Consider the following 25,484-nt stretch of genomic DNA (forward strand, 5'->3'; position numbering starts at 1 on the left):
AATTTCTGCTGAGATACAAAATTCAGCCAAAAGGTACTGCAGTAGTTAGAGCCTTGAAATTACTTCACTAGACAGTTTCTACAATTGTTTCAAGCTTTCCTGCAAATCCTAGATATTGTTAGCCCCTTTTGAAATCAGCAAGAACTTTCCAATCCGTTAGCTATAAGTTAAAGGTGCTTAATATGAAATTCAGAGCATATCTATTGCCTCCGCACGGCTCTCAACATGGAGACGGCTGAGCTGGTCGCTCGTAGCTAACGGTGGTAACAGCACTAACAACAGCAACAGTGCTGACAGAGCTAATGGTGTTTACCTGTGGGGGGGACCGGAGTGGGTGCTACGCTTCTGCAACGACGCCGTCGGTACGGACGTAGTTATCAGCTGTAACCGCAGTATAAGCGCAGTGCAGAGCAGAGGGAGAGTGACTTCATTCTCTGCTCAGGTAGACATTACTCCTCTATTTCTTTACATAGCAAATAGTTGTTTGCTGCTTTATTAATGCTCTGGATATTGTATACAGAACATTTAAAAAAATGAAAAGTAAATGGAAAGTTTAAATTGCTAAAACTAGGAATGCAATGATCCAACTTTTTCTCTCCTGATACCATTAATGAGGAAACTGTTTAATGTGGATCTGTCACGTCTAGCCGATAACTAATCTGCTTATTTAGGTCAGTACAGTAGGTCCCAATACGGATTGGATTGTTGCACGAGTAGCTAAAACATTATGTGTTCTTTTACTTGAGGGCCTATGAAGTTATCTTTAACCCATGAGGTGACAATTCTAACATTGCAAGTTCCTTTTGTTGGAATTATGGGAAGCCAATAAGGTGCATACAAGAACAAAGTGCTTCAAATCCTCATACTAGAAAACATGAATTACACATACTTGCAGCCAGAGAGCTACACCTGAGTGATTGTTTCATTTTGAGATACGACTGAGAGCTAAATCGTGTAATACTGTGGCAGTCACATGACGATTCAGTAGTGTAAGTGGTTTCTGTAACCAGACTTGTTATAATTTAATTGTCCCATAAAGACAATTAAATTAAACTGCTCTTCATCATCTGGAGACAAGTTCAAGGACTAAACTTTGACAATCAAGATGGAAATATGTGTTTCTTTTTGCCTCTACATCTACATTAGCTCTAGGGATAAAATACATCTACCTGGCAACAGCAAAAGCTAGTGTGGCGTTGGCGTGCGTGTCTGCAGCACAGCACAGGCGCATGTAATCAGCGGCTAATAACACGATGGGAGTCGCTGCCCCACCGTAAATCAATGGGCAAAATAATTGCTAATACACTGGTTATCGATTAGTGTGCCCGCCATGCTCTCATTTTCTGGGGCGACCGCGGCTAAGCGCTAAAGCAGTGACAAGGGTAAAGTGTTATTTCTCCAAAAGGCACACAGACAGACAGCTGGGCAGGATGAAATGACTACAGGGCCTCGGCAGTAATTCTTAATTGACACCTGTCAGAGCGATGGCAGCAGTCACAGCTGCTGCAGGAGAACGTCTGCCCAAGTCCTGTTCATCTGTCACTTTTAATACCTTTTCTTCACAGCCCGTCTTTCTCTCCCTCTGTTGTCTTCTTCCCCTCGTACCCACCCCACTTCAACCCAGATGTTCAAGGCTGGTTAACAGAAGCAGGGCTGGGTCGTACAGGGCCTCCGGTGGCAACTCACTCACCTCCAACACAGGTTTTTAATGTTTACTTTGTGGATCAAAGACACTTTTTCAGTCTTAGCTTAACCGGCTGAGCTCTTGACTCAAGTATCAGCAATACGAGGGAGCAAGAGATTCAATAAAAAAAGGAGTACGGAGAGTAATTTAAACCTCACTGCGCCTGCTATGGTGGCCATGTATCTCCAGCCTTTATCTCTAGCATGATCACCACGATTACTGCAACAAGGCGCCGCCTCTGTGGAAATTTCTAATACATCAAGTGTAGCACTACAAAACAAGAAAAAAGAAAAAGCAATGCCGAGTAATTTCTGAGATCACCCGGGCAAAATGCAGAAAACAAGTAACCGAATCAGAGCAGAGTATTTTTGTTTTTTGGACAAATTAGATCACAGCAGCAAACTCTGTCTCTCCAATAGCGGCGTCTGTCTGGCGTACAGAGCATCAATCATGCAAGGACACACACAATACAGACAGATACACTGGTGTAACATTACACTGGGATTGATGACTGAAAACATAAAGTGCATTTATACTAAAGTACTTAGATGACAGACACACAAGCAAGACCGCTGTGTTGCAAAGGGAACATGGGAAAACAACAGAAAACACACTGTAGACTGGAGGCTCCCCTGAGCACACACACTGACCTCTGAGTGTACCCCGGACCTCCCGTCTTCTTGCCTTAAATCATCACTTCCCATTAATCTTTTCTGCATCTTTCTTTCCCTCTTTCCACACTTAGCCTAACTCCCTTTGTCTTCCTTTATCTGATTTTTAAACAGCTTGAATTATCACAGAAACTGTCGGATACATGTTTGTGTGAAGAAGAAGGAGCAAATGCAGCTGGCCCACTTTGGTTGTCTGATTGCCAACAATCCTTTACTGCTTTGCTAGAGCCTACAGAACCAGTGAGGATATTACAACGTGTGCAGCTTCAAGCAAAGCTTCAGTTGCCCAAAGTTGAGTCTAATAACTGGAACTCTCACTTTCTTAAAGGGCCAGTGTGTAGTATTTTGGGGGATCTATTAGCGGAAATGGAATATAATATTCATAACTATGTTTTCATTAGTGTATAATCACCTGAAACCAAGAATCGTTGTGTAGTTCTCCGACACGCTTGTGAAACTGTGGTAACGTGAGCCGCAGAGTGTAAAACCGTGGTACTGCCAGCCGACATCTGACTTCCGTTACTCCTAAAGTAGTGTTATTATGGTAAGGACGGCCTCTGAGCGAGGCGAATGGCGATACCACGGTTTTACACTCAGTGGCTCACGTTACGTAGTCTTGGAAAGGGAGGAGAGAACAGAGGGGTACTCAGTTGGTTGCAATCTGCAACCACACCACTAGATGCCGCCAAATCCTACACACTGTACATTTAACAAGCAGGAAAAAAAAGTCTAAATGTCTAAATAGTGCAATTATTAACAGAAAACTCGATTAGTCGATCATCAAAAAATTAATTGTTAATTATTTTGATAATCGGATAATCGTTTTTTTTGTTTTTTAAGCAAAGATGGCAAACATTTGTTGTTTTCAGCCTCTAAAATGTGAGGATTTGATTCCTTTTATCGTCATACATGTAGATATACAAAAAAAGACATTTGTGAAATTAAATAATTAAAAGCATTTTTCACTATTTTCTGACATTCTATGGACATAACGATTATCAATTAATCAAGATAACAATTTGCAGATTAATTGATAATGGAAATAACTGTTAGTTGTTGCCCTATCCATAAATCCTGATGGCCAGGATGAAGGCACAGTCACATATGCTTTGTGAAATCCATGTTTGTGTTGGATACATTTTCAGTTCGTATATAGAATGTATTTTATAAACCCAGCCTGTGATATAACCCTCTTCTCCTTTCACCCAACCGACTATTTCACTCAACCAGCAGCAACGCTTTGTGTGTATGCTTCACAATAATCAGCAACCGGTGCCCTAAACCACGGTTACATCCCCACTGTACATTGTGGCTTTTGTTGTGCAGCTGTTTTGATTCGAAGCCAAGATATCTTTGCAAATGGGAAACAGGGACACACTGAAAATCAGAGACAATAACCACATGCAGGATGTGTTTAAGCGTGAGGACGCTAGTGAGTCTTATTCCCGCAAAAAATGACCTTGTTTTCTTTATTTCTTTGTCAAGGCTCCTTGTGCCGTGCTTGAGTGAAAACCCAGGTTTTCCTGCTTCCTCTGAACCTCATTAAGCTCCGGGATAGTTTTACCTCGCGGCTGCGGCGCTGAATGCCTTTACATCGTCACCCCGCTGGCGAGCCTAATTCCCACATATTTTCAATCCGGCCCTCTCTTTTCCATAAGAGCAGTCATCGATCTTCATTTGTCACTTAACCTCCACGAAGATGAGGACAGAGAGTGTAGTTGTGCGAGTGTGCGCATTAGTGTGTGTGTCTTTGATTTCCTGAAGGCCTACTGGCTCCGACACCACATGCAAATGAAACGGCGGGTGTAGCGGAGTGTGGAATAGCAAATATATCCACTGACTCCTTCAGTCAATGTCACCTGTTAATGACACTTTACATACACTGCCTTATCACGGGATCAGAATATTTCACATTCATACACACACACTCGTCTTACTCAGTACACACACACACACACATACACACACATAAACACACCGACATGCTCTGTTCTCATCTACAGACTTTTCACTTCAAATAACATAATTTTTTTTCCTCACAGCGCCGCTTCAACTCCTGACAAATGTCATTAAATACTTTATCAGAAACATCCCGATAAAACCAACACGAGGTTCCAAGGCGACGGCTTCTTAGTTGACAGGTGCCGTGAGCTAAATTTCTGCAGAGGAAATACAATGCAAAGTAACAACAACAACAACACCAACAAAATGTGTTAATGCTGCTCGGCTTAGAACTTTGTTCCTGTTCTGTCAAACAAACCAAAAAGCTGTTAAACCACAAAGATCAGAGGGAAAGTATTAAGAAAATCTTTCACATTCGATGGAAGTGGATCAAATATGCTGCTATTCTTTAACTACTGCTGTACTGCATATGCTGTACGACTACTTACACTGAGAGTTCATGTACTAAGCAATAAGGGTACATCCAGACTTGAGACTACAACCATTCATAACCTCGGTGTTCACTTAACAAATCACACATTTCGACGTCACGCTGCATGCAACCTGTGCTGTTGAGCGTACACTGGAACAACTGGGGGTGGCTGTGTGAGAAGTGGCTAACACCGAGTTGATTATATCAAGGCAGCTTGCAGACTTGACACCTTGCTGAATTTGTAAGCATTAATCGGTGGGGCCCTGTCACTGATCCGTCAGCTACCTGGATAATTAGGGACCGCGGCTAACGATGCCGTCGGGAAGAAGGGAAGCTCAACTTCTCCCCCCACCCACAAGTCATAATTAAGAGCCTCCTTTTGCATTGAGGTAGCGATCGTGGCAGTAAACAGGGGGGGATCTGTTTAGGCAGCCGCTGATGTCGGCGGAGGAGCTCATAAGGCAAGGCGCCGTTCGGCGTGTACCTCATTGTGGCTTCAATCTGGACAAAACGTTGCAGAGCGCTTTAATTAAACATGCTGAGCTAAGCTATACAGACAGATCATTAAAACGTAGCACTGAAGTCCGTTTATTGGAGACACTGAATCATACGTATTAAAGAAATTAACAGCATCTCTGACTGTAACCTGAACACTTGATTTATGTTTAGAGTGCTAAACTTTTTAATTAGTGGCATCAGTGTGTGTGTGTGTGTGTGTGTGTGTGTGTGTGTGTGTGTGTGTGTGTGTGAGTGGCCAGCCAGTTGCCTAACGTTTCTATCAAGAGAGGAGACAAAGGAAAACTAATTACGATCTTTTCCACATGGTCATGTTTGACAGTATCACAGCACGTCACTTCTTTCTCTCCCTTCATGACCTGCACTAATTCTGTCAGAGTGGAAACTGCTCTATCTGCTGTCAGTGGAGAGAGGAATCTATCACAGAATCAAATATTTCTAAAGTTAAACATCTAAGAGTGAAAGGAAACTGAGTGGATTTCAGATCCCCTGCCTAATTCAACCTAAGAACAGTGAGTATAAAGATGTCCATCCACTACTCTTACAGTATGGAGCTGTTTCCTGGTCCATCCCACTGTGGATTGGTCACCCACTGTTTGCCCCGCCTCTTCCTCTGTCTCAGTTAAACTAAATGTAAAAAATTACATTCTTTTGCAAGTAGGCCTTTTTAACTCCCGTGGAATATATTCCACACGGTGTCGCACTGTAATCACACTGACGTGCTGAATGATTAGTTGACAGATTCATTACTTAGAGTGACAGTGTTTGATTTAAGATACTGCGGCTGGCAAACTATAAGCGAGAGCAGACGTGCAGCAATACCATTAATTTCCAGACAGCAATCAAAACTGTGACCTCAGCATCAAGGCGAATACAGAATTATGGCTTCTTTGTATATCTTGTATACAAAACAAACTAATTACTGGTTATCTAGGTGTAACCATATGTTGCCATATTTAAACATGCTATTGCTATTGATGCAGACAGTCCGATGCTAGGGATGCACCGATCCGACTTTTTTAGTTCCGATACCTATACCTGGGCTTTGGGTATCGGCCGACACAGAGTTCCGATCCGATACCAGTGTTTAATTAATAAGCTGTATGCCTCACTGTGTGGAAGTGACTGGGATCATTCTTTAATGTGTAAGGAAACATCAGGGCTGACTTAAACATTGTTTTCCTAACTTTGTTAAACAAAATGTAACAAGTAAATACATAGATGTAAAATAACTGAATTGTTATTTATTATGAAAATAATAAATCTTACACCAGCAACTTGGTAAAATATCGTAAATTTTAACAGGAATTACAATTCAAGTGTAAACCTTTTTAATGCAGCAACAAATCGGTCAAAACTTAAACGGGAATTAAAATTACAGTATATAATGTATATAGTTATATAAACATAGAATTGAATTGAATAGATCGGCCCCATTGTCACCAATACCCGATCCAGCTATTTGAGTCAGTATCGACCCGATATCCGAAATGGTATCGGGGCATCCCGATTCAATATCATGCGGTTTTCTTTAAACGGCGATAAAAAAAAGGTTAGAACTGTTTTTGATTAATCGATTTGTCTATAAAATGTTACGATATTGAAAAATTACTTTTCAAAGTTCCCATACCCCAAGGTAACGTTTTCAAATTGTTTGTTTTGTCCGACCAGCGGCCCAAAAAACGAAAATATGAAATTTCCGATGACATTAAGTACCGAAAAGCAGCACAGAACCAGAGATGTTTTTGCGCGATAAATTATGTAAACAATTAATTGATTAGCAAAATTGTTGCTGATTAATTTTCCGTCGATCGATTAATCGTTTCAGCACCAACTTTGATCGCACATAATCAAAGGCAATACTGGAACAATAACATCGGTTGTACACTTTGTTGTTGTCTTAACATGGTACACGAGTTAAACATATGAAATTCGTCACAGAAACAAAACTCGCTTTACGTCGCAGTCGCAATACCATTAATGTCTTTTTAAATTCCGCCTCCTGCTACATTTTAATTCTCATCATAATTACTCGATATTACTGCCTTGTTTGCCTCGAGGTCCTGTGAGAAATACCTCACAACACAACAGCACTTCAGTGAGAGGAGACAAGAAAAAAATGGAAAATGGCGACAAATGACTGCAGCAAAAGTCTCTGCTGCTCAAATTGCACTGCGCTGAACTCAACTGCCAAAACTAACAGATGCAGTAATGTGGTTCCAAATGAAAGAACACTGATGTATTGTCACTGGTCATAAACTAGATAGGGTACAGCGCCATTACAGGGTCTAAAATCATCACTGTGACTGATGAAACAGAGCCCATTTAAAATGGCATACAAAGAGCCATTGAAACCTCTCTCTCTCTCTCTCTCTCTCTCTCTCTTTCTCTCTCTCTGAGGAGCGTATGCAACATTTTGTTTTAGTGCAACTCCAAAGTGACAAATCCAGGTTGTGGAAATATCTGGTAAATGCATTGTAAAAATAGCCTGTGTTTAAAAGGTGTGTACACAATTTCACAGAGGAAGCAGTCACACACACACACACACTTCAGTAGAGGTGTTAAAGTTTTTGGATTGACCATATGTCACACGCTGGAAATAATGTGGAGACAAAGCCTGCCAAGTTGGGATTGACCATTACTGCCTGTGATGTATGTGTCTGTCACAAAAACAGACAATTAAATCAATATTCAAAAGCTGAGCCACGAATGGGGCCACTTCAGAGCTCGGCTGAGTGACCAGAAAACAGGAAACACTTTCTTTTTTTTTGTATTCTCTCTTTTGGGGGATTTCACCAGTGTTTGTGGCGGATGTACAAAACCGACACTATTCACTTTCAGGCTTGTTCTTCAAACAAATTCCCCCTCTATCCATCACTAAAGCCTGGCGTCAATTAGAAATTACAGCCCCACCGAGTTCAAAGTCTTTCTGTCACAACCTTGATTAAGTCTGCTTAACCTCACATTTCCACCGCCTGCTTAACATTCTACAGCTGTTTTATTCGGCTTTGGTCATTACTGCGCCAACTTCAAAGGCTCCCTCCTCTTCTTCCTCCCCCCTCTTCCTCTCCCGTCATTTGAAAAACGCATGTCAATCACACACACGTCGCCCAGGGACATCAAATGGATTCACGCAAACATGCGATTCTCTCTCGGAACAGTTCACGTCTGGTCAAGTTAACGGCAACATGGAGGCACGACTGTCAGAGAGGCAATATGTGGGAGCTGAAACGGAGATTGTGGCGTGGAATTTCTCTGAAAATGTGTACTTTTTCCTGAAAAATACAAATAAGTACTTTACTTTTAACTCTGTATGTGCTTATTGTAACAGATGCTCACCTGAAACTACTTAAATTTACATTTTTATTATGATACCCTATAGTGATTTTACATACTTTATCACTGTTATATTGGTGTTTAGATGTATATAATGTTCCTGTTTTATGACCACACTTCCTCTTTCTAAGAGATGCACACAGAGGTCAGGTCAAGAGCTTGGAGTGACCATTGGAGGTAACCTCCCCTCTTCACCCTGCAGTGTTTTGGGGCTATTTCCGTACTAGATGCTCCACTGTGATCTCGCTACGCCCCAGCACCCCTCCACCCTCCTCCCCTTGTTCCCTCCCTCCTTGGGTATTAATCGCAAAGTATTTATCCCGCTTGAGAACTTTTTCTTTCAATTTGTCTTTTCTTTGCTCCTCAGGCGGGGGCCAAAAAAAAAAAAAAAGTTCTCCTCCTTTTGAGGGAGTCCAGCTGCTGCCTGGTGCGCATGCGTGTGTCTCCAGTGGTGAATGATTTACTGATGTTTATCAGGAATGAATAGATCAAAGGCGGTTGCATGACAGGCGATCAATCAAGCATCAAATCAAGGATGGCAATCCCCAGAGCGGAACACAGGCTGAAAATACCACACTTTGCTTTAATTCTTGTTTTTTCTTTCCTTTTTTTTTTCTTTCCCTGGCACCAAAACATCAAACACGTTAGCCTGTAAAAATGAGATAAGATGAGCTTTGTTTTGGAGAACTTGGATGGCTGGCAAACCATAGTGGAGGATCAGCTTTAAAAACAGTGAAACTGAAGTGCATTCATTTTCTACAAGAGGCTCAATTGGCACCGATAAAACTATACTAATGCCAGTAAAAACACGCCTTATAGATTAGTAGAAATAAACTTATTATAGGGCTTTTGGAGAGGTTTGCTCTATGCTGCACATACAGTCGATTCTACTGTCCTTGTATTGCATCAGGCCTATACACTGCTGTGTAAACTTGTCTGCGTACTGATCCCTTTGCTTTTTTTTATGGGAGAATAAAGTGCGTCTGTTTGCTGACGAGAGTGGGGTGTTTGTTTGTGTTTGTTTTGTAGCGCTGTAGAGGAGCTTCTTACCTGCTGACCGCCGCGGTGCTTGCTGCTTTCTCCTCGGCATGCTGCTGCAAGACTTTCCGCTGGACTTTTCATGCAGAGATCAAAATGAGCGGACGAGCTTGGAGAGAGGAAACCCAAAGGAGGAAATCAAAGCCAGCCGCGTTTCCTCCTCACTTCTTTCTTCTTCTTCTTCTTCTTCTTAGAATGAAAGTGTAGATCCCTCGCAGAGGTGGGTGAATGAAGAAGTCTCTTTTTATATCGATGCAAGTGGATGTTTTTAATCTCTACTGATCATGTTTTTATAGTCGGTATAGTCCGGTGAGAAAATGAAGATTATAAAGCACAAAAAAGGTCCGTTTAACTTCTGCACGATCGCAGAAAAAGTCATCGGTGGAAGAAAAACGTGCGGATCGAGGAGAGAAGAGCGATATTATGGACAGCTGAAGGAGCTCCTCACCTCGCTGCGTTTTCCAAACCCTCGCTGTTGACTATTTCAGACAAAAGTGAAGAAAAACGGAGCTCCTCTTCTTTGCGTTTGAGTCCAAACTGCGTGGTGGTGTTGGTGTGTTTCTCTCCGTCCGTCAGTCTGTCCGTCAGTCCACCAGGTGCCAGCTCTCCTCCGGTTCTCCAACCTCCGCTACTACAGTCTTTGGGAGGAAATCAGGAGGAAAAAAGAGAGGAAAGAGTGACACGTTATAGCCTGGGTGTGTGTGTCAATCAGCACAGAGAAAGAAAGCCCGCAGCAGCTCACTGAAAACACCCCCTAGGATAATGAAATACTCACAGAAAACGCTGTCCGTCCGTCCGATTGTCAACACGGACACTTGACGAATTTCCTCAGAAAGAAAGTCATCACCAAAAAACACGGCCCGCCCCTGTGAGCCGCACACTGTCTTCTTTCCTGCCTTTTTTTATTTATTGTTATTTATTCTAAGAAAAGAAGCGTCCCCCTCTCTGGATATATTCTCCGCAGTGGATGAAATGTGCGCACATTTGGCTGATGGTGATGATGCGCGGTGCGTTCAGGTTCAGACAGCTCAGCTCTCCACACTGATAGACAGACACATCCAGCTGCCTTTCCGGCCTCTCCTTTACTCCACCCCTCCAACAAGCGTCACCCTGACAGTCACAGAGCCCACCTGTCAATCCGAGGCTCTAATTGTTCACTGGGATGGGATGGCTTTCTTTCATTTCATTTCTCTCCAGTCTATCTGTGCGCACCAGAATAATACAGGAGAGAGAGGCGCGTCCTGTTGGCGAACATGGCGATTTGTAAACTTAAAGCACTGAAACAACAGAATGAGAGCTGCCTCGAAAAGTTGACAGTGTGTGTGTGAGAGAGAGAGAGATTTGTAAAAAACAAAAACAAAATCACGATGAGGTTTGGTTTGATAGTCACTGCTGCTGCTACAGTATTGCACAGCCAGTGAAGGTTTATTATGAGGTGCAATATTAGCATGGCCAACACAAATACTGCCTTTTAATTTTGCAAAATACAAATAAAAATCTCCATATAAAATCGCATCAATAAACCTATTAGACTTTGTTGATCCGACACAAGGAGGATTATCTTTGCTATACAAGCACAGCAAAATCAGGCCTGACTGATTATTAGGATTATATACCGTGAAACATCAATCACTAATAATTCATGTGGCAAAATGTAAAAAAAAAAAAACTGTAACACAACATAAGCAAAATTACATTATATCAAGTTTTACCCTTGAATAAAACAATTTTACGAGAGTTTTTTTTTTTTTATCTCATTCAGGCACAAAATGTAAAAAAACGGTAACACAACATAAGCAAATTACATTATATAAAGTTTTTTCCTTAGAATAAAAAAAATTCTGACATTGCTGATTTTTTTCTCTCTCATTCAAGCACAAAATGTAAAAAACTAACACAACATAAGCAAATTACATTATATTCACTTTTTTTCCTTAGAATAAAACAATTTTATAACACTGCTGATTTTTTTTTTTATCTCATTCAGGCACAAAATGTAAGAAAAATCTGATTTTTTCACGTGTTCAGACAGTGTTTTAAGTGTGCAGTGTCTCGCAGAGCTCTGCTCCAAAGTTTGCTTTAAAAATGTGGAGATTTTCGGTGACCTCTTTAGTGGGACAAAGGAGGCTGCGGATCGATTCGTTACACCTTTTTAAAGCGAGGCTTGTGGTGGTGAAGAGGGAGGGGCTCTGAATCCACAAGAGGCTCCATTAACAGCCTCCATACTCCGTCCTATAACTATTATCCACCATAAAGTGTTTATAAAAGGGCACACAAGTGGGCTAATGTTTATCTCAAAATGAGACAGCGTGATTTACTGCTGGAGAGGATGGAGAGGAAGAAGAAGAGGAGAAGGGAACAAAGTGTAAAGTTTGTTTTTTATTACTGAGTGATAGAATCATAACTTGGATGGCATCATGCGCATCTTCCTTCATCTGTGGCCACTTTAAGGGACGTTATTCATCCAGCTACATCGGATCCTTTACAAGAAACAAGGATTACAAACTGTCTTCAAACACGTCCTGATTCTGGTGAGTTTCTGTCTATACTCTTTCTCAGTGTGAACAGGTAATAAACAGTGGTGTTGGGTGTCTCCTCCTCATCATTTACGCACAGCCATGGAGCTCCTCACAACATCTTTACGCACGGTGTTTTTATTGAGCCACTGCTGCCTGTCTGCAAAAAGCAGATTGTCTGCGCAGAGAGGATGTCTGAGGTCGCCTATTATGTGGTAAAAAAGAAATAGCAAGTACCGCCCCAACATCTGTCTGTCCCTGTCTGTCAGAGCAGCCTGCATGCTGATTGATGGAGCCCACTTACGTCACTAATATTCCATCTGCAGGCAGACAGACAGACAGACAGACAGACAGACAGGAGAGCTGTGCAGATCACTAGTTATTGTTCCATGTCTTGAAGATGCTTTGCACACATTTATTCAAATTGAACACCTTTAAGATTAATTTCTTACCATTTTAAAACACACATCACATTGAAAACCTGCTCATATGTTAAGATGAAAAACAAGATTTAATTTTGATGCCTTATTTTGTAGCCTATGCTGGCTCACTTAAATATAATTATGAATGTTGTTGTTGAATATTTGTAAAGTAAAATGCTTGAATTTGCCTTTCTAATCCAGCGTGACTGTGTTATACTGCAGTATACCTCATACACTATGTAACAAAAACATTAAAGGTTGGTTGTAATTACATCAGGGATCACAGCCTCTGAGTGAGGTTAATATATATATCTATATATTAAATAAATAAATAAATAAAATAATTGGCTTATAAACTATTTTCAACATTCAGTGCTCATTAATATAAGATTTTTTATTCAGGAAAATGTTGAGGTCAGTGACTAAAAAACTGAGAATAAAATGAACCCACCTTTTGTCATAATATACAATAAAAGCTACACTATATTGACATAGTCACTTTTATGTTTTGGTGTTAGTTTGGTACTGTAAGTGAGGTATTGTTGAAAGGTTGCATGTTTTTATGGAGCAGAGATGCAGTAGAGGAATCCCATGCAGCAGTGAAGCTTGTGCAGGATGTGATCCTGGGCCAGCAGGGGGGGACATGTGGTTCAAGAGGCGAAGGGGTAGGAACCATCTCTGCACTGAAATGTCTGTACACGAGCAGGACTTAGTCAGAATGAGAGCACGCTCACATTTTCATGTTAAAATGATGAAACGTTTTCTGTTATTATGATCAAATTGTCTTTGTTCTGCATTTCTTTCATAATATCTTGCTTGTTTTAATTCAGGTTTTTTCTCTTTTCTTCTTTTCCCTCGTCTCTTTAGACGGCATATATACAACTAATGTGAAAGTACAAACATTTTACTTCAGTGTCAACTCGTGTTTTTTGTGTGGGGTTTTATTTCAAAAGAATTTCCACCAAATTGCACTGCTCCTCCCTGAAAGTCACAGATATTAAACTCTACAGACGAGATAAAAAAAAAAACACGTTTGTGAATTTGCAATACTCTCTTTATGACCTATGACCTAATATGTATAATGTGTTCCATGTACGGTGACTTCAGATATATTTTTTCAAAACAGAAAGCCACACACGATCAGGACATCATGATCCAAATTGCTTGCTACAGTAATTCCACTACCCGTGATTCAACCACCCGTGTCCATGTGCATGTATGACAAAACCCCATTGCACAAACAGTTGTTTCCCACCACCCCCCCAACTTGTATACATGAAGCCCCTCTCCCACATACTGCGGCACAGTGACAGCGTGATGACATGTCATCCTGTTTCCTTCTCTTCTGTGTGACGATACCTCCCTCAGAGCGGGCGAGAACATCCATGTAGTCGTCATGTATATTTTACATACATTATTCTCCTCTTTCTTTTGTCTCTTGTCTGTTTTTTCTCTAGGTCTGACGTGACCGTCTACAAAGAGAGGAGCTGTTTATACGATCTACTGGGTCGTACTGCAAAAGGAGCTCTGCAGGTTGTCAAATGAGGTGAGGGACCTCGTTTGAAAAAGTTGCTTAAACTCACAAATGACCAAATCATGAAAAATATACTTTTTAATAAAAATGTAAATTCTGTAAATTTGAATAACACAGTGGGGTTACCATAAAGGAATAAAAAAAAAATATTAAGAATGATATGCCATTGATATACATTTACTCATATAAATGTGATCAAATAATACGTCTTATAGTGAGTGAGAAATATCATTGATGATATGTATGTGTCAAATATACATTTTCACATGAACTCACAGAATAAACAATCCTACTGAGCTATATTTTTTTCTGTATGCCACTTATTAAATCTGGAAAATTATTTGAAAAATCCAATGAGCAGTTAAAAAAACAAACAAATGCTTGCTGGTCAAACATGTGACACAAAAAAATAGGCCACTTTAAAAATGTCCACAACCACCACCACTGCAAATATGACATTCTTTCATCCTATTCTGTCTTCTCTATGCTTCATCATTATCACTATTATCTCTATCCTTCTCCTCCCATAGTTTTATCATCATCATCACTGCCACAAAAGAATTTATTCTGCACTAAAATTATGTAAAATGTGTGTCGGAGCCACACACTGTACCGTGATTTAATTCAGTTGTCGTCCTTGTTTGACACCAGAAAACCAGTTTTAGTGGAACTGTTTGATACACAGTAAAGATAAGTTTTCATAGAGATTACTGTATGAATATGATCCTTTGTTATTTTCATTTGTCAACACGTTTTATTCGATGAAATTGATGCATTTCAGTTTAAATTTAAGGATATATTTTTTAATTATTTTGCAAAACATATCACCAAAAATAATCATGACATAAACCAAGAATTTAACGCCCACCTCTTAATACTCGTAAATAATTAACGCTGTATTGCAGATTTTGGCCTGTGGCGAACCATTTTGCAGCCTTAAACCTCTGATGTCAAAAGGTTTGGCGTGCAACTACTAACGTGGTGTTTAACGTCTCGTGCTTCTTGACGAACCTCTTCTTTTCTATTTTAACGTTAGTTGTGTAGAGATCTGCCACAGCAGCGGCCGGACGTCTGAACTTATTCTTGGTGGACTGAATGAAATAGAGAGTAATCTTTTCCCTTAGTGTCATTCAAATAAGTTAACATTTGGAATGACGAAGGCTTACAGCTTATGATAATGCCTCTCTTCATAATCTTGACTAATCTTCAATCAATGATGGGTCCTATCAGATCCCAGACACTCATTGACAGGCTGAATATAAGAATATATAATAAAAAAATTAATAAAGAAGAGGCTCTAACTTTGACATGAGCTATATCTCCACATCTATCAGATAAGACTGCATAATTAAAATGCCAAGTGTGAGTATGGAGAGAGAGAAAGGTTTTGATATTTTATAGAGATTTACTTTTCCACGACTTGTTTAATGTGTAGACTTTAAAAAAGAACGATATGTTGCTGTAGTTTTGACAATGCAATTAAAGGTTTGTAATCCCCACCTGAGCTGCTTTTTTCCTGATTTTGTCAGTTCGGACGTGATGAAATGCCGTGCAGCGGTTGACAGATGCAAGTTTATTAAAGGATCCGAGTCTCGCAGGGATTCGAGGTGTTATTTTATGGCAACAAGAAAAGCTGAAAGGAGAGGAAGCAACTTCAGCTTGTTTACATGAACTATGAAATAATTGTTCAGCGGAATATATACAGAGCGTCAGAAAGCACATGAGCTACATTACATACATAGCACCACAGGCACAACTTTATCTGAGATTTCCTGCTTCCTGGAAACAACCTCGCTGCGAAAAAATCCTCCCCAACTCGGCTAAATAAAGTGACATATTTCACGTTTCGAAATACCAGCCGCTCTGACACGCACGCTCCTTCCCTCTCCTCCTCCCTTCCCTTTTGTTTTCTCTGACACGTGCACTCCAATTAGCATTTTTCAGCCATTAAGGAGGAAGGAGAAGCAGCCAAATGTTTGTCTTCACCGAGCTCCTTTTCCGACAAGACACTTTGAGCCACCCGTGAAAAAAAAAAATATTCAGACAGACTCAATATTATCCTCAATGTTAACATGATCTTCTTCACATAACAATTACCAACAGCTTTGTCTGGGGAGCTGATGTGACAATGCAACCACTGGTGTTTATGAGAGCGGTTGTCAGTCTGCATTTGGAGCAATTAAAATGATTAAAATTACTTTTTATGAGAGAACACGAGGATTATTTTCTTTCTCGGTGACATGCTGTAATCAGTTAAACATTTTCATTTTGTAAATATTTCCCCTTCTTAAATAGAGGAATACCATGCACAGTGTGACTTCTCAACACAAGGAGCTCCCTGTAACCTTTTGCGATAAAACACACCAAAATCTCCTGAGGATTACATGCAAAAACTGTATCATAATGTTCAGTTATACAGTAAGACTACAGTTTTGTTATCAGCCCTCTTACATGTCAAATTAGTGCATCCTAATCTCCAGCTTTACTCCTAAATTTAAATCTGCAAATCTCAAATTGCACAGATCCCTCGCTGCGAGCTTTTCGCTGCAAAAATCTGTCTTAGCTGCTGGCGTGCTGTACATTAAGGGAGAAAACGCTCTTAAAAAAGGTGCTTTCCTGACATTAAAATGACTTGTGTGCACAGCGCCTGTCGATCCGTGCAGTTTGAGGCATATATTTATGAATAGGAACCTTTAATTAGGGCTTGTGTTTCCTCCCTAGTCACATTGAGGGATGGTCCTCGCCGACATTCATTAATGATAATCACCAAGAGCGATGGCATAGCTACAGGCCAAGTCTCGGGGGACCCGACACTTGAAAAGAAGCATTAAATTACACAGAGGGACTCTTTAATTGCAAAAAGGAAAATATATACATTGTTAAATATGATCTTTTGTAAGTCTTTACTGGTTCAAGGATTTGTCTAAGGGTTTCTTATCCTCAAACTCTTTCAGAGGAATCTGGAGCCACATTTCTGCGATAACACACCACAGGGCCCTTTTTAAAAAAAAAAAAACTCTTATTTTTACCCCTCTTGGTTTTTCTTTATTGCAAACCAAGCAAAAACGGTGAATATATGACCATTTGCATTTTGTTGTAAATTCAGATTTGACACGGATTTCAAATGCAAGTCGCATTTCAAACTGTTGAAAATTGTACATCGGCTTCATTGATGCAAAGCAGGATTGTGTGAGATTAGAGCAGAGCCACATGGGACCGAGGCAGACAGCGTTTTGGAAATCCATCTTTAACGCTTTCTCAGAAAAAATATACAAAAAAGATCAGGACCATCCCCACCTACTCACTGCCCCATTGGATGTTCACGAGTGGGTCTCAGGCCAATGTGATGGTTCTGTTTAGGGCTGACCCGAATGCCTCGAAGCTTCGACTGTTGCCATGGTACTAGACCTCCAAATCACTATCCGAATGCTTTTATTTATTTTGTATATTTATATATGTAATAATGTATAAATCCCAAAAGAGCCCATGAAATAAGGAATAATCCAACAACATTATTCATATTCAACATTAATTATTATTAATTATTCTCAGACGATATCACTGTTTGTTGTGTTTAGAGGTGTGTGTGTGTACAGTAGTGCACTGAAACAGGGGAAATGGAGACAGACAGACAGAAGAACATGTCAGCCTGCTGCTCCGCGTTGCTCAGCGAAGCTTCGAATTCCTTCGAATATTTCTCACCAAAGCTTCAAAGCCCAAAAACTGGTATCCGGGACAGCCCTAGTTCTGTTTCACCACTTGCTTTACGGAGATTTACTCTGTTTTAAGTAGGGGGAGCCACTGCCGCCACAGTATACGGGTTAAGGAGGTCATGAATTACATTTAGTTAGAAAAGATTCAGTTTTCCATTAAGAGATCAATCATGAAATGCTTAAACCTTTTCTGAAAACAACTGGACTTGTATCTTACCTTATATTTTGATTGATCTATTTATTTCTATTTTGTCTTGCTTCTTCATGTTTTACCCATTGCTTAACTTATTTTGTATCTATCATTATGAATATATCTATTTACTGTTGTTTGTATTCTTGTCTGGCTGAATTGTTTTCGTCTTCATATTTCATATGTTGTACATACTGCTTACATACTTTGTTAATGAAAGGATCTTGATAGGAAAAAAAAAGTGAACACACTGACATATGCATACACACACATTTGTACTCATACACACCCCAAACTCCTGACCTAATTGCTCGCTCTCACTCAACTAATTAATCACAGCTGACTTAACATGGTGACAAGGTTAGGTAGGTGACATTCTCCAAAAATCTGTCTTTCTGCCTCCTCTTTCTCTCTCTCCTTTCCCCTTTTCTAGCCTTCCTCATTCATTTCTTTGGTCTGTTCTCTTTGCTTCTTTCCAGCTCTCGTTTTTTTTTCTCAATTCTGTCTTTCTTTCCGTCTTCATTTTATATATTTATTTCTTTTGTTCTTCCTTTCTATTTTTTATTTCACTTCTCTCTTCTTCTTTCTTTCCTCCCTTACGTACTTCGTTTCCTATCTTTTTCCCCTATCAGATCACATCTAGGTAGAATTCAAATGTAACTTGGCCCACATCTATTTTTACCTGTGATTGGGGGTGGGTTGGTTGGGGGGGGGGGGGGTTTGGAGAGGTGAGAGTGGGCATGCTGGGAAAGAAGGCGGGTTAGGGGCGGGGTCACAATGCTCCATTAATCAAAAAGAATGACACTCATGTCGTCCCTGACAACCATCCTGCCACCCGTACGTCTGTTCCCCTCCTCCTCCATCCCACTCAAACAGGACAACTTTAGTGATGGGGAGGGGGAAGACAGAAGAGAATGAGGGAGAGAGAGGGGGGGGGGCGAGCGAACTTTATTAATCAAGCATCTCAGATTAATTGTTATGAAGTGTCACCCGTAAATTCTCCATTTGGATTTAATAATCTTGGAGGTAGACTTAACAATCTCTGTCGTGATTTGAGTTTTATTGAAGAGGCTGCAGAGAGAGAGGGAGAGAGATGCAGTGACACAAATAGCTTCTCAGCGGACAGTCCCTCTCCGCATGACAGTTATGAAATACAATTATCAGCCAGATCTGCTTAAGAATTCATCAACTGCACCCCTGCCTTCCAAGGAGAGAAGGGAAAAAAATCCTACATACAAAGCAAGTCTTAACTGATAAGACTTCTCTTTCTCCCCGCAGCCCTTAAACTATCATTTCAATTTTTCTCTGTCTCCGACATGTTAAGTCACCGTAAAGGTACGGTACGCATATTGCTTTGAAAGGCCTCTGTGCATTATATTAAAGCATAAATCATTAGGTAATCAGGGAATATGGTAAATGACACACCACATGCAAATCAGCGAGATAGTGAGTAGTTTGTTTGAAATGTATTACCCGTTGGTTTGCATCAGGGTCAATAATAGCAGTTAATCTCCGCGTGCAGAGAAAATATACTGTCAGTGGATCGTACAACGCCCTGTCAGCTCTCAAAAGTAACAGAATCATAAAACGCAAATGATTTCAATCAATTGTCGTCTAATTGCAGTCATATCTTTTGAAATGACCGAAGAACAGCCACTATGTAGGTTGACAGTATGCATAAAATTAGCATAGCTTTGCATATTGCAATGCCATTAATGTTAGTTTTATTGGAGGCTTGGGTTTTCCTGCTTTTTCTGCACGTTGGCATTGTCTTAAAGGAACAAGGACGAGACAGTCCATTTGATAGTTATAGAAAACTCGACTATCATTAAGACACTTTAACAAAATGGGGCTAATTTCTACCTCAAAGTGCAGCATCTGGCCTTGTTTCTGTCTGAGAACAATATTTCGTCTGATCCAGGAAAGCTATTCCCTAAGAGAAGTAATCTGTCCAGCGAGCACGGGTTGACAAAAGACAGATCTGAGGGATAGAAAACGACTTTGTCTTTGTTCGGAATAATAATGGAAAGTCTTTATGTGACAATTTTTGGGAGAAGCTTGTTAAACATGTGCCTTTAACTACACGTTCCCCTCTGCCAGATATCATCCTGATCAATGGTGCCCCGGCTCTGTGAAAAATTACGATAGCTGGAGCCACGGTAAATGTTTTAGCCATCAACACTGCCTCATCCCCCGTCACCAAACACCGCGGCCAATCCTTCACTGACACAACAGCGTGGCCTCGGCCTGGTTAAACCCAAGCCCATCTTCTACCATCGGTAATTGCGGTTGTCTGCTCGTGATGTGCGACTTCTGAACGATTCCTTCACTTCAAGCTCATCTGTTTCAGTGAGTCTGGAGCACTAATTCAATGAGATGGCGGAGACAGTTTCAAATAATGCTGTGACACTTGAGCACGGCAGGAGGCCGGACCACGGGCAACCCCTCGGTGTGTTTACATGCACTGTAATAATGTGATTAAGACCAGAGGGAAGCAACGCAAATTACTACAGCTATCACGTTAACTGTTTAAGTTATATTATCTGAATTAAAGTCGGAATCAGAGTATGTAAAGCTCGATAAAAAGAGCATGATTACACATCTCTCTTTCAAATGATTCTTGTCATTTAAACTCTTGATCAATAGAGTGAATGCAAAGCAGTTTGTCTGAAGTGATGCGTTTGAAGGAAGAACTAACACTGCAGTTAATACATTGCATTGGGGAGTTCTTTAAATTCACCAACAAAGTCCCTGAATTTACTTTTATATTGGTTTTCCTCTTAATCTTGCAGGCTACCTCACATCCTTCTAAAAAAACTAATATAAACTTGTGTTATTAGATGAGCTAGCTTTGTACATGCCTTAAACCACAACCTCAGTCTGGGTATTCACAGTAATTGGGTTATTTATGTATGTACAAATGTATTGATTGCTTGAATCAGTAGATAAGATGGTCATTACATACGTTTCCATCCACCTTTTTTATGTGCATTTTCACATAAAAAAATAATGAGTGGAAATGCCTAAATTTTGTAAAAAGACGAAATATTGCAAAAACACTTTTTCTTCTCAGCTGAGGTAGAAAAGTTGACATACTGGAAAAGAGAAGATAATATAAAAGCTGATGGAAACAAATACTCTAAAATACACTTTGACTTTGCTTCAATGTTACTAAAATTAAAGAATAAAAAGAGCACAGGTTGTGTCAGGAGTGTACGTAACCGCAACGTCTGGTTTGAGTTGAGATGGGAGCCCTTGTTTCATGCCACCCCCGTTTTATATCATAGCGAAAGATATACAAACACCACAGGATGCATGTGGATCAGAAGAGACAAATTTCTTCGTTTTTTAAAATAACACAAATGCCATCTAATTTAGAAAGCACCAAGGAATGAAGTACTATGATGTATCAGGTGCTCAATTATTTATGTGTATTGTTCTTTGCTGTATTGTGTTTTCGTACATCAAATTCTGTGTTACGCTGCAGGTTGTACTGTTTATTGTATTATTTTCCTTCTGCCTGTGTGGTATGAAAGCAAACAGTATATGTTGTCACAGGTATTGGGTGTCTGCCATGTGGAGACTGCTTCCAAGATAAACTACAGAAACTCGTTCCAGGAAGTTCCCCAAAACGGCAAATGTTGACACTGAAGTGGCAAAAGCCCTCTAGCGGCCGTTGAAATTATGTCGGGAGCAAAGGAGGAAGTCATGTGATGTTATTATTGAGCAACAATGTCAATAAAAAGTTCCCATTCCCTACCTCTAGTCAATGTTGGTTTCTTTTAAGCCTGACCACGATCGTTACCTAAACATAACCAGGTTGTTATTACTGTAACCATGACGACAACGCTCCCCTAACCTTAACGAAGTATAATTTTAACCTACATCATGATCCCTAACCAAATAGTTTTTTGTTCCTAAACCTAACCAAACCTTCACTACAGTATTGTGACATCATAAAACACTTTCAAAAAGGTAGTTACAAACAACGTATTTAATTTGGAGGACTTGTTGGCCCAGCCCTGTCTCCTTAACATTACGTTCCCATACAACCAAACTGCATTGTGAACTACGTTTCGAGGGAAACATATCTTGTTGTGGATTACGCTTGTTTTTGACGTATCACAAATACGTTTCTAATGACAGTCCGCGAAGTCTGCGTAGGAAGGAAGTCGGGGTGGTGGATGGGTCAAACAAACACAGGGCTTTAACCCAGGAGACCATTGTTAGTGTACCGAGTGAAACCAAAAGTCAACATTCACTTATTTACGTAGTCATTTTAAGCCAAACTATGATGTTTATTACTAAACCTAACCACGTAGTTGTGTTGCCTGTTTTGTTTTGTATTGTTTCTATTTACAATGTGAACCATGTGTTTGAAACTGTTTAAAACGGTAACCATAATTCGGGAGAAAAGTAATTGAGAATGCAGTTTACAGTAGTTGTATGGGAATGACGGGGTTAGTTGGCCATGTGTGGAGTATTTCTTTGGTTGTTTTTCTTGTGTATGTTTTTACGCCCACACTGCAAAACAATTTCCTTTTGGGATAATAATGTTGAACAATTAAATATATATGTAATCTTGTCACATCGTTGTTAGAAACACACTAATTCACATTTTACGTTGCCCACATTTCAGAGATTTGCGTAACATTTTGTGGAACTATTTTAGATCTTTCTGCGTCATTGTACCTGCATAATAAACACCTTAAAATAATTTGAACAGTATGATGCATTGTTTCTACTGAATAAAAAAAAAAATAGAAGCTCCAACTCTCCACCCCACTGCCCCCTCCGTTCATTGCGTCTGCCCCAGTGGTCAAGGACACCCGTATCAGTGGACGTCAGGGTAGGCCCCATCCATCAGAGGGCTATGGGTAATGGAATCAACCGGTGACAATGATCATCAGCACTGCAAACAATGGCCCATAAACATCCCTTGACAAGTGGTCAAATGCGAGAAAGGCGAGGCGGGGGGTTGGGCGAGGGTTTGAGGGATTGTATGCGAGCATGTGTGTGTGTGTGTGTTTATGTGTGTGCGTCCACATGTGTGAGTCAGTCAGACAGAGAGAGAGAGGCTGTAACACGAGGTGAAGTAGCAGAGAAATGGTGAGGAAGATATCTCCCCGGGGATGATGTGGTGGGCCAACACGCTACCTCTGAAAACAAATGTCCCCTGTGGGTTGGAGTTCAGACATGCCTCAGCTCATTTTAAGAGTTTGCTTCCCCTACTTTCTCTCTATCTTCCTTTTTCTCCTTCCTTTAAGATGAGTTTTTATCTGAGTTTTGTTTTATCAGATCACTAGCAGCAGTGAGGGCCAGGGATAACTGGCAGAGAAGGATTTATATATACACCTCTGCCTGCTTTTTAATGAAAATCCTCATTCAATATAGGAAATTGCAAAAAATGAAGACTTCTAACCCGAATAAAACACTTCTAGTTCAAGCCTAAAATTGCTTGCTCCTGCCAAAATACTCTGTGTCCAATCATTGTTTCCCTTTCCCTCCCAGTCAGCGCTGAATGAAACCCAATTAGAGAGAAGTTGAGGATTTCAAAGAAAGCACAAAGTAGTTTTCTCTTTATGTTAAGTTTCCATCGCAAGAAGTAGTTGTTGCTTTTGTCAAGCCGGGTGTTTCGTCACTCCATTTTTTTGTCAGCTGGTTTCTGTCTCTGCAACACTCTCTCACACACACACGTACACACTACACACACCAGTTTAATTAGCCATCATTTGTCTCAGCTTTCCCTCTTTTCCGCTGTTTATCCAAACGTCAGGAGTGACACTGGCCAATTAGTGCAATGAAATAGTTTAACCCTCTCTAACACTTGGAACAGTACAAACCAAGTGGGATATTTGCTCGGAGCTCAAGGACTGGTGTGTGTGTGTGTGTGTGGTGAGGTGTAAGGAAAGGGGTTCAAACAAAAGAAAACTGTGAATGAGAAAGCACAGCGGGTGTTTGGTAAAGATATATATTTTTTTTTTTCCTCTATTATTAGGTCAATATTATTTGTAGGGTTTTATTTCAGGCTCATCACACAAAAGACGACTTTGTTATTGGCACAAAACATGTGCGATAGTGTGATAGAGAGAATCATTATTTTATGTTTCGTCATTACTGGCAGACTAAATTGACCCTAAGATTGGCTCGCTCTTCAAAAATCCAGGGCAACAGCTGGATAATGGTTGCCGTAGTGATTTACTAATTGTCTTCGGGATTCAAATTAATAATTGGCAAAGCTTAAGCTGAAGTGCACATCTAAGTACTCTTTGTCGTTCACTTGTATCTTTGGAAAAAAGAAAAAAGAAAAAGGCGGCGGAGACGATATCATTAACAGTCTCTCCAAATTGAAACAGTCATCAAGAGTGTCTTTAAATGTCTCCGGAAGCTTTTTGTTGAGTGCAAATGACATCTCGCTCATTTTGCTGGTGGCTACATGACTGATGTGTTGAATAAGACAGTCCGTTTTGACGCTTTTGAAGGCCGAGGGGTTTGAAGTATATGATTCTGAAGTGCCAGCATATGCTTTGTGAGATAAGTAATTTGACACACAGACATCACAGCCTGCAAATCTTTCGTCTGGCTGCCTTGAGTGTCCACGTCGGGCGCTTTTTCAAGAACACTTTACAACTGTCACAACTGACTGTCAGCGCGCAAATGACACACGCAAAACGAGCTCATTTTGAACACAGATTAAGACAGCTGTCATATCAAAAAATATATATAAATTCATCCCGACTATAAATACCATCAATTTGATCTCGGGCGTTTTAAAAATTAATTTGCTATTTAAGAACCAAACAATCCTGCTTTTTAGCGTCGGTTTGTTGATTAGAGTAATTAAATTAACTGATCATCCTCGGGAGTGAAGCGAGATTTAAAGCAGGAATCATTGAAAGCAGCACAGCAATAACAGATGACAGAAAAGCTTCTGCTGTTATTTCTCTCTCTCTGAATAAGACATTTGACTGAGCATCATAAAGACACAGAATACTACTACACACAAATAAAGACGCAGTATATGTATATACAGCATGCTTACACACGAACATTCACACACACACACACACGCCAGCCGGGGGGTCAGAGCTCCAAACGAAGTCGCTGACATCGTGGCACTTCTTTGGCAGCGTTGTGCAGGTGTCGTCTGCACACAGGCTTCTGAATAAATGGATCTGAAATGATTTACCTAGGGTATCTGCCACCTGAGCACCGACACATGCACCGCTCCCCGTGTACACACCCACAGCGACATACACACACACACACACACAACACAAGCTTCCCTCCCTCCCCGTTGTTCATACAGAGACGCTGACGCAGACACACCAACACCAAGAGGGAAAATCTGGCAGAGCAGCATCCCATTGTGTCGCCCTGAGTCACATTATCTGACAAATACACAGATTTACCAATGTGAGCTTTATCGTATGGTTTAGAATCCCATTTTGTGATTTATACCCATTTGTTTTCAGACATAATGGGAAATA

The 25,484-nt window shown here is 40.4% G+C and overlaps 2 protein-coding genes across 2 annotated transcripts in view; both read right to left on the minus strand.

Annotated features, from left to right (window-relative positions):
* Positions 1-10,855, minus strand: part of tshz1 (teashirt zinc finger homeobox 1) — a 33,810-nt gene extending 22,955 nt beyond the window's left edge. Inside the window, exons 1-2 of the mRNA XM_074613575.1 lie at positions 10,395-10,855; positions 9,632-10,257 (exon numbers count right to left, since the gene is read on the minus strand). Of these exons, the coding sequence (XP_074469676.1) occupies positions 9,632-9,671 (40 nt within the window). The 5' untranslated portion in view covers positions 9,672-10,257; positions 10,395-10,855. The remainder of the gene's footprint in view (positions 1-9,631; positions 10,258-10,394) is intronic.
* LOC141754781 (type-4 ice-structuring protein LS-12-like) overlaps positions 1-25,484 on the minus strand; it is a 409,136-nt gene that overhangs the window by 257,276 nt on the left and 126,376 nt on the right. The gene's annotated exons all lie outside the window — the stretch shown is intronic.

The sequence above is a fragment of the Sebastes fasciatus genome, chromosome 17, assembly GCF_043250625.1.
Source record: "Sebastes fasciatus isolate fSebFas1 chromosome 17, fSebFas1.pri, whole genome shotgun sequence".
Taxonomy (NCBI): Eukaryota; Metazoa; Chordata; class Actinopteri; order Perciformes; family Sebastidae; genus Sebastes; species Sebastes fasciatus.